General features: G+C 42.7%; 1 protein-coding gene across 1 annotated transcript in view; it reads right to left on the minus strand.

Annotated features, from left to right (window-relative positions):
- LOC103366921 (pro-neuregulin-3, membrane-bound isoform-like) overlaps positions 1-10,548 on the minus strand; it is a 234,189-nt gene that overhangs the window by 73,518 nt on the left and 150,123 nt on the right. Inside the window, exon 5 of the mRNA XM_008294788.1 lies at positions 10,275-10,277. Coding sequence (XP_008293010.1) covers positions 10,275-10,277 — 3 coding nt within the window. The remainder of the gene's footprint in view (positions 1-10,274; positions 10,278-10,548) is intronic.

Genomic DNA, 10,548 nt, shown 5'->3' on the forward strand with positions numbered 1-10,548 from the left:
GGCTTTGTAAACTTAATTCTGAGGAGATTTGTCAGAAACTTGATGATTTGAGGCAGAATGAAGCCAAAACAACGCAGATCATCTCCAGTCGATGGTGACGTCATCAAACCTGTTGCATATCTGTTTTAATTTAACTTTAACTTTGATTAATTTTACGAGTATCAGGCGCCAGTTTCTCTGCTGCTAACTTCTTGGTGCACAATCTGCTTTTTCCCATCTGTCCTCCTGCTTTACAACCTGGTCACTGTTCTCGCTCTGCAAACGAATCCTTAAAGAAGCCGAGAGATCGTCGTCATCGCTACGACTGCAGCATCTTTTAGAGGCGACCGGTTCAGAAACGCAGCTTTTGGTCAATCTGCTTCCTCAGTCAAAGCTGTGAGGACGAGGAGTTTAAACCAACCTCAGGCCTTTTATTTATCGTATTTATCTCACACTGACAGACTCTTGTTTTCAGTCGACCTGCTCGGAGACAACAGATGCTAATTAGCTGCTACCTCTGCTGCAATTACTTTTAATTGTGTCCTGCAAAAAGTAAAGGCGCTTCTACAATATAAGGCAGGACGTTTTATTATTGAGGCTGTAATTTATCGTCTATATGTTAATAAGTGACCTCCAGGAGGCAGCGTCAGTCATTTTAACTTGATAGAAATGCTCATTTGTACCTACAAAATGACCCGAACGCCGTTATTTCCACGATCACGTCTTCGTTATCGTATCGCCGGATCATTAACGTGTGGTATTATTTTACAAACAGGATTTTTAAGAGCTCCTCGGTGTCGTAGGAAAACATCAATACGCTCTGATGCTGATGCTGCTGTTGGAGGTTCGACACCTTCTCCGAGTTTGGAAAACATTCAAGTCAAAACAACCGACGTTAATGACATCGTAGGAGGCGGGAATGACAGCGGCGGCAGCGCTCTGGATGAAAGCCTGAGCAAACGAGGGAACACGAGTTTCCCGTCGTGTCGTTTCCACTCAGTCACAAGGAGGCTGAAATGTGAGATTAAATCCTTTTTTTAATAAAACAACTATTTTAATCATAACCTGGATTCTTGAATAACGGACGTATAAACAGAAACTGTGTCTCGCGGTTCGATGTCTCGTCTTCCTCCTCGTTTAAAGATGCAAATGAGGGAAAGTCGGATGTAACTGAGGGAACCGAGTCTCCTCAGAGTTCAGGGAACCGACCGGGCGAGTCGCTGCAGGGACAAGTTTTATTAGTTATTAATAAATACACGGAACAGAGAGATGAACAAAACGGAGAACACTGATGACGGAGCAGAAGAACCGGCCCGTGAGCCTCCATCAGCCGGTTATTAACGACCCGAGGCTCAAGAACCTCTGATAAGAACCAGCTGACAGGACTTCACTGTGATCTGGGGCTTCGAGATCCATCAGGAACGTTGGTGCAGCAGAGGAACGGGACGATTGATAAAAGAACCGATTTTAATGTTCAGCGCCGTTGTTTGTATTAAAACATTCTGTCTCCTCGATAACATCTGGAGAACTTTATCTGAATGTCCCACTGAGAACATCCTTCATTTGTTCTGAACCTCAAGAAGAACGTTCTGTAATGTGTTCCCTCAACAAAAAGGAAAAATGTTCCACCGTTGATAGATCACATTACAGGAACGTTACAAAATGTTCTGCATAAAAAACAGACCTTCTGTCATCTGAGGCCTCGATAACATCTGGAGAACTTTATCTGAATGTCCCACTGAGAACATCCTTCATTTGTTCTAGTCTAGTAGAAGAATGTTCGTCAATGTGTTCCCTCAAGAAAAAGGCCAAATGTTCCACCTCTGATAGATCACATTACAGGAACGTTACGAAATGTTCTACATTAAAAACCTTCTGTCATCTGAGGCCTCGACAACATCTGGAAAACTTTTTTCTTTATAATGTTTTGAGAACGTTCCTCCTTCGCTGTCATGTGAGAATGTTTTATAGCAGAACGTTCTGGGATACGTTCCTTCAACAACGTCCCCAAAACATCATTAGAATATTACAGGCAGAATGTTCCACCCACCGGCGTGCAGAAACGTCTCATGAAGAACGTTCTGTCGTCTAACTCTTGATAACATCTGGCAAACTTTTTCCTCATTGGGAACATCCTTCATTCGTTATACGTCTTCTAGAAGAACGTTCTATCATGTGTTCCCTCAACAAAAATGTTCCACCTTCAATAGATCACATTACAGGAACGTTACAAAACATAACATCTGGATAACGTCTTCTGAACGTTGCACTGAAAATGTTCCTCTGTGTCATCATGGAAACAGAAGAACGTTCTATCATGTGTTCCTTCCAGGATGTGAACGAGTGCAGACGAGATGAAAAGTTATTGTTTTTCGACGTTAATTTGTGTGAATATTTTCAGAAATACGAGTTTCCATCTTTTCTCGCTGACTTTCTGATTTCCGTCGTTGTCCGCGGTGACAGATGGGCGGGCGGTAACCTGGGATCAGCATCCGTTAGAGCTTCACCGTACCACTCGATTCAGCAGCGAGTTCAGGCAGGAGAACAACCCGAGAGGACGATAAGCTTCAGGTGTTTTAAAGAGAAATAAAAGGCAGAGCTGCAGCGACCATCGATGCCGCTAACGCTGCATCTGGAGGTGAACATGATCAGACGACAGACTCCAGCTCAAACCCAACACTGTCAGGGCCGTGATTCTGCTCCAGACTCAGTCCGCTGGCCTCCATTCAACGCGTCTGATGATTTGGTTGCAGAGAAGGTGGAAATGCATTCGAGTGTTTCCTCTCCACCTTCAGCAGCAGCAGCCGGTTCCTCGACACCTCTGTGAATGTGTCCATGCTGGCGAGCCAGGATCGGCCCAGGTGGTCGATGGGACACACCTGCAGCCAACCAGCCTCCGCCTTTATGTGTGCGTTTGAACGGCAGCCGACAGCAGAGCCACATTAGCGGCTAACGCCCGCCGTGCAGCTGGAGCCTGGAAGCAGCGCTGGGAGGGACACTTTCAGCTCTAATAGAGGAAAGTTTGTCCAGTCTGCACACAAAAAGACAACGTCTGGGCTCGAAAGAAAAAGGATCTTTTTGAGTTATGAGTTAATTTGCACTTAAATCTCAGTGAGCTTCATCACAGCAACAAACATATTGATTGAAATATTTATTGAAAAGCACTTTGTAACATTTGTTTTGAAAAGTGCTCTATAAATAAATAAAGTTTATTATTATATTATAAACATACGGGATCATTTAAGGACTTTAAGGCTCAACAACAACAAAAAAGAACAGTTTCTAAGTTATGACAACTTCTAAAGAAATCATGAACAACCAACACATTATATTATGTTAGTGTAATTTATCTCTCCTTTCAATTACCATTTACTTAATGCATTCTTAAAATTAATTGCGCACCACTCAGGTTGACTCAGGATGATTTTAAACATGCCACATATTTAAATGTCGCTTTATTGGTAGGATCAACAAAAGTTTTACTTCGATTATTCATAAAGATAAAGTTGCTTCAACTATTTTTTATTTATTTATTTATTTATTTTTACAATATTAAGTATTACGTACCTAATTAGGTACGTAATACTTATAGTAATAGGTATAGGTAATAGGTACGTTTTAAGTTTTCTTTTTGTGGTACTATTTATTTCTTAATTTTTCGCAGCTCCGATGAATCTAATTTATTCTGTACACTTTAAAATGATGTTTTCCTCAACTAAAAATATTTTTTAAAAATATGTTCTACCAACCAACTACATTGAGTTTAGGGAATTATTATTATTATTATTATTATTAGACCTTATTTAACTATTGGTCGCATTAACACAAGGTTTCAACTTGATTACTTATAAATTAAGTTGTTCCATTTAGTATTTCTGCATTATTTAGAAGGAATTTCTGAGTATTATGTACTTAACTACTGTAATTAACAATTTTTAAGTTAGTAAATCTACTCACTACACTTTCAGATTTATTCTATTCACTCTAAAAATAATGTTTGGGGAGAAGAAAAAGCCTTTGAGTGATAGGAGCTTTTAATGAATTCAAGTTTAATCAACAAACTGAGTTGAGTTTGGAGAATTACCAATAATAATCAACCAGTATTTCTAAGTGTTATGTACTAATTTACTATAAATATGAGAGAAAATTAAACAAATCACAGACGCAAAGTTAAATAAAATTGTTTTTTCAAGCCAATTTCATTCATTTCCCACAACTTAAAGTTAGTTTTAAATCAACTAATGCAGAAAATTGGGTTCAAATTACACAAAATATCATGTTGATGCATTTACTGACAGTATTTTGTCGATAGAAATGATCAAAATAATGTTTGCAATCAGTTTTTATCTTGCAACTGTGCATTTAAATGTGTGGTGGGAATCTTCTGAAGTACTTTTAGGAGTGTGCAGATAAGTTGTGTTCACGTGTGGAAAACTGAATAAATTCAGTGTGACAGTGAAATGCAGAAACACAAAGGTGGTAAAACTCCTGCGTCGCCTCGTTTCTCTGCACTAACGCCGTCAGACAGTCTGCGAACTTTGGCTGAGTTTTCCTGAGAATTTATCTCCAACATCTGAGAATATTTCACCCCGAACCGTCTTCTCATTTTCTCAGCTCTCAGCAGCGAAGAGGTGAAACCGGACCGGAGCAACCAAGACGTGAAGAATGTGATCCTGCTCTGATCGCACAATTAGAGAAGCTGCCTCACAAACGTTGACTTATTCCTGTGATTCAGGAGCACAGTTTCATTTTGCAATCTGTGGCCAAACTTCGGTCGCTGGAGGAGAAGTCGGTATCGTCCTTGTAGACAGCAAAGAAAATAAGTTTGAGAGGAGCCAGTTCTGTGCAGAATCGATCGGTGCGATCGCTGTACGACGCATGCCGATTAGGTTTCTGTCCTCGCCTGATCTCTGCAGACATCGGCAACGACAGCAGAACGTGTTCTCCACCCACTGAAACGATCATCTCATCCAACAGCTGATTGAGTTCAACTACACGACATGTTACAGAAGCTCTCTGTACGTTTTGCCTTTTTGCTGAGGGAACACATTGTCGAACGTTCCTCTATAAAATATCTCCACAACGACAACAAAGGACGGACGTTCTCGATGCAACATCTGGAACACGTTTATCGAGGCATCAGATGACAGAACTTTCTTTTTTAAGACATTCTTGAACTGCAATTCATTGAAAAAGTCGGAACATCCTTTGTGCAATGTTCTGAGGATGTTTTGAAGGGTGCTGTGGAGGGAACATGTTACAGGACGTTCTGCTGTAGAACATTTCCACAATGATAAAAAGAAAAAGGAAGGATGTTCTCAGTGCAGATGACGTTTTCAAGGTGTTATCGAGGCCTCAGACGACAGAACGTTCTTCATTAGATGTTCCTGTAGTGCGACGTATTAAAACAGGGGGAACACTTTGCCTGAAATGTTCTGAGGAGGTTTTGGGGGACGTTGGCGGGAATGTTTCATAGATTCTATAAAGTGTGTCCTCAACATGTTCCACAGTGTCACATGATAAAGTAAGAACATCCTCAGTGCAACATGTCTGGAGAACAAAACTGTCTAACAGTGTTATCACCAAGTATCTGTTAGAACATGTGTGGCTGTCCTACCTTTAATAACATTCTGGCAACCAAAAGAAAACCAAAAACATCAGTAGAACTTGGCAGAACTTTCTCAGATTGTTTTTGGAACAAAGCGGGGTGTCTGGACATGAACATGCAGATTACAGTTTGTACTCGCGGTTTGTGTCTAATTGCTGCCTGATAACTGCGAAGCGACGGGAACTCGTGGATCGTGGTAACCCTAACAAACCCAGAAGGCGAGGGGAGACAGAACCACTACAGATGTTGGGTTCTTTTCATGCGGTTTCAAAGAGAGCCGCCGTCGGAGAACACTTCTTCTTCTTCTGTTGTGTTTAACGGGTCGTCTGGATGCTTCCTCTTCCTTCACCCCAGACGCTCGCCAATTAAAATAAAAGCATCCCGAGCCTCGCCGGCGGAGCTCCTCGCGCTGCTGCCAATATTGTTCCTAATGTTATAAAGTACTGATGTGGGACTCCGTCTGCTGCCGCCGGTTCTTACAGGAACTTTCTGATCTTAAGCTCCGACTCTTCAGCGCCCCGAGGCCGTCCCGACGCTTCCTTATCCACATCCTGGTTGGCTGGATTTGCTTCGCCGTGACGACTTCTGAGCGGTGAGTCGGATCTCTTTCCCGCTCGTCTTTCACACGGTAAGAATTCAACAATTTCAACAAGACGCCTCTCGAGATTCTGCTTCACAACGCTGAGCGGAAAAATGAGGACGGAACCGAGCGGAGATGCAAAAACATACACAAGAATCCCAGCGGTGCAGCGGGTTTAAGGATTCCACCTGCCGTTATGTGCCTTGTTTATATGTTTTTAATCACTATCCATTATTATTTCATATCATTATGTGATTGATTTCCCACTGGGACTGTGTGAGCACCCCCTGCTGGCCACCACCATGTACTGACAGTCGGTTCCTCATGGAAGTTTAATTGGAAATAAAATCAATTAAATCGCTAAATCAGATAATTTCCAATAATTTCCATAAAACATTCCTGTAATGAAGCATTACAGAACGTTCTTCTGAAGGAGACCAGAAGGAACATTCTCAATACAACACCTGGAAAACATTTTCTAAATGTTATCGAGTCCTCAGATGATGGAACATTTTGGCTTTTTGTTTCAGGGAACGTTCTATAAAATGATGAGAACACAGGTGGGATGTTCTCAATGCAACATTCAGGGAACATTCTCAAGATGTGAGTGAGACCTCAGACGACAGAACGTTCTTCACAAAACATTTCTGTAATGTGGTATTTTAACAAAAGGTGGAACATTTTTACGACAATGTTCTGAGGATTTTGTTGAGGGAACACATTGTGGAAATTATAAAACGTTCCCACAACGTTCCACGGTAACAAAAGAAGAACTCTCAGTTTAACAAGGCTTGAGAACGTCACACATAACAGTCTAACAGTGCTCGGTTATCCTGCCTTTAAGGGGAACATTCTGGGAACTGAAAGAAAACCTCCCGCACAACATCAACAGAACTTTGCAGATCTTTCCCAGAACTTATCTGGAACAAAAAGAATCTCAAATGTGTCGGCGATGCAGCAGATTAGAGTCAAAGAATGATTGTACTTGCCCTAAAGAACCGAACCGAGGACGGTCTTCATGTTCCGCTGCTCAGCCTCCAGACACGAGAAGATTAAACGTGTCCACGGTAGAACCTCCTCCGACACGGTGGAACATTTATGAGCACACATGCGTGGAAGACTTGAGTCAAATCTACGGCTCTGCTCAGGCTCAAACTTCCAGCTCTCACCGACCACGTTCTCCTCAGACGCCCACGTCGTGTTCTCGAGTCTTGACTGGAACAAACGTCGGGCGCTTCATTGATCGCTAAACTTTGCTGGAGTCAGGGACGCTCATCACCTCTGACACTCGTTGGTGTGTTTACGCTCAGGGACGCTCAATTCAACCCTCCTGTCCTCGGCATGATCATCTTTTGTACTCTTTTCTCTTTTTTTGCACAATTGTGAATAAACAGCATTGATTGCGGCGCCATCGCGGCGGTCCAAGGTGACTCCGGCGGCCCTCGCCTCGGCGGTTGGCCTTAAAGCGGCTCCAAGCACATCTCACGCCTCGTGTCTCCAAACACGCGGTCGGATGCGACACGCGGCCTCGTATTCTGCTGGAAATTGGACTCGCCGCGATTACTGCGACGCGCGCGAACCTGCGGAGCGTGAAATCAGATCTCATAAAGATAGCGCGAATTAAATTTGTCTTCCGATTCGGATCTGTGTCGACGAGCGCGCCGATTCCGACTCGCGAGGCCAGAAGGCGGTTTTATTCCACGCGGCCGGGAGACGATTGCAGGAGAGGCCATGCAGATGATGAAAGCGGCGAAGAAAGAGGCTGAGGTAAAGCAGAAGAGAGAGGAAACGGCATTCAAAGAGAATACATCAGAGCCGAGTCCTGAATACTGTATTATAGTGTGGAAGTGGTGCAGAATGGGGAGTGCCAATCAGCAACCTTCCAGTCTGAACAACAAAAGCCGTGTCGACAGCGAGGAGCAGTTTGAACTCAATTTCTTGAGCGCTGAAAGGATTTGACACACTGTACGTACGGATGACAACAAAAGCCTTTGTTGCTCTTTGACAGATTCGGGGGTGAAAAAAACCTAAATAAATCTGTGATCTCCAACGCGTCCCATCCAACGAGTTCGGTGACAAGTGCGGCGCCGAGCTTCGTTTTCGGAGCTAAACGCGCGTCAGCGAGTCGAGTGAAACCTGCGTGTCGATCATCCGGAAAGGTTTTACGGCGTCTAGGTTTGGAGAACAGCTTCAGCGTCGAGGAACGAGTCCGTGAACCACGAAGCTCCCAAAGTATGTTTTACAAAGCTGGAGGTTTGATTTCCTGTGTGGTTGCATCAGATAAAAGTCTTTCGGGGCTGTTAAACCGCCGTTTTTGTTTAAAATAAATAAATATCTACCTTCTTTACGACAATTAAGACCAAAAGGGATAAAGATGTGTGCTTTAGTCTTTGTTGGAGTAACTCAGACCTATAAAATCAATAAAAATAAAAGCAGAATTAATAATCTTTTCAAAATAAAATGATTAAAACCAGTCAACATTTATTTTCTTCCCTTTGTTTAAGTTTATATCATTAAAATGCAAATTATTCTAGACATAATTTCAAACATTTCTCCCAGAATAAATGGTTTCCTTGTTTTCAATAAAGTTCTGCAGGTTTGAATGTTTGTAAAAAACTTACTAAAACATACACATAAATTATGTTTATGGCAAATATGAAAAAGCTTCTTAAATATATTATTATTATTATTTTATCCTATATCTTATTTGATGACTCACTTATGATTTAAAAAAATAAAATCTGGAGTGAACCAATAAGTAAATCCTTTAACCCCGAGCAAATATGAAAAATAAATAAAATAAAAGTTTGTGGGTTTATTTATTTTCTGAATATCCGTCGAGGCTTTTGCTCTGGACGTTTTCCAACATTTGTGATATTCTATTGCGTAAATGATGACTCAACCCGGCGTAAAATATTGATAATAAAACACGTTGTAAAGATCAAAAGCAAATTATTTATCTCCAAGCAAATGTGAAAATGAAAATTTACTCTGGAAGCTGAAAAATCTATCAGAGCTTCTGCTCTTCACCCATATTTTGATATTCGGCAGCTTAAATCTCAACTCAGACTCGATTCACTAAAAACACTGATAAATAAATCTGTGCTGTCGATAATAATCGTGTTTTTTTTTCTTTTCCTTTCATCCTCTGTTAAATGCTTCATGTGACCCCGTCTGGCGTTCACCCTCGTCTCGTGTTTCACTATTCATCTATTATTCATCCTTGTTTTGCCGTTTTTACAGCCAGGTCTTTAAAAAAAGACAAAAAAAAGCTGTTGTGAGTTGTTTGAGTTACTCGGTTTTGTTTCTGCTGTTCTCTGTGTTTGTGCAGCTCCTGGAGTCGTGACACTCGGTTCGTCCTCTGGGACCCCGAGACGCCGCGATATCCCCCCTCGCAAGACATTTCCACTTTCATCCCGCCTCCTCCTCCTCCTCCGCCTCCTCCTCACCGCTGCCCTTCCCGGTTTCACCGCCGAGACCGAGGCCTGCCAGAGGTCCTTGGCAGCGCTCGCCTGCCCTGCTGCTGAACCTTTTCAGCTGGCGCCGCTCGGGCCTCGGCCCATCTGAGGCCCGCGCCACTTAGTGTTAGGAGATGGAGTTTGGACGGAGAACTGTGGGCCGGGAGGACGGGGATTGGACAAGATGCGTGTTGAGGGAAGGATGGCACGAAAGGAGGTTAGCGGGAGACAGATGGGGGGCGAGAGGGCCCGGGTCTGGAGGGAGGCGCTGGAGGAGGGATGTCAACACTGAGGCAAGCACGAGACACAAAGGTAACCCGGGAAATTAGGAGGGTTTGATTAGCTACGAGCAGAGTGATGCTGAGACAAGATTATCTGAGAGGAGGGAGGAAGAGGAGGAGGAGGAAGGAGGGAGGAAGGGAGGTGAGGAAAGAAGAGGGAGGCCACAAGCTGCCACTTCTCTTCTTCTCCAGCTTTGCACTTACCAACTTTGTGAAGCAGGGCGAAGTCGAACGAAAACAAAAACAGAAAGAAAAAAAAAAAGGAAATGTTACTGAAAAAGGAAACTCACAGGCTGCAGCACATTGTGTTTTATAGCAGAGAGATAAAAGCCGGGGAGAGGAAGGTCCCATCGATTCTATCAGGAAACCAACTGAGTCAGAGATGGAAGCAGAGAATGCATGAATGAGGGGATGAGCTAAAGCTGATGCAAACAGAACGCAGGCTGAACTCCGTCCTGCCACCACCTCACCGCGCTGGTAAAAAGCTCCTCAGTGCAACGTATCGACTCAGAAACTCACAATTTATATGGAAATCCACCTGAAAGAGCAGCACCGATTAATAGACTCATGACTTTATTATTATAGATGATAATTATGCATCATTGTAAGATTGATGAAAATAAAATTAGTTTAATTTTCATT

The sequence above is a fragment of the Stegastes partitus genome, unplaced genomic scaffold, assembly GCF_000690725.1.
Source record: "Stegastes partitus isolate 25-593 unplaced genomic scaffold, Stegastes_partitus-1.0.2 Scaffold995, whole genome shotgun sequence".
Lineage (NCBI taxonomy): Eukaryota > Metazoa > Chordata > Actinopteri > Pomacentridae > Stegastes > Stegastes partitus.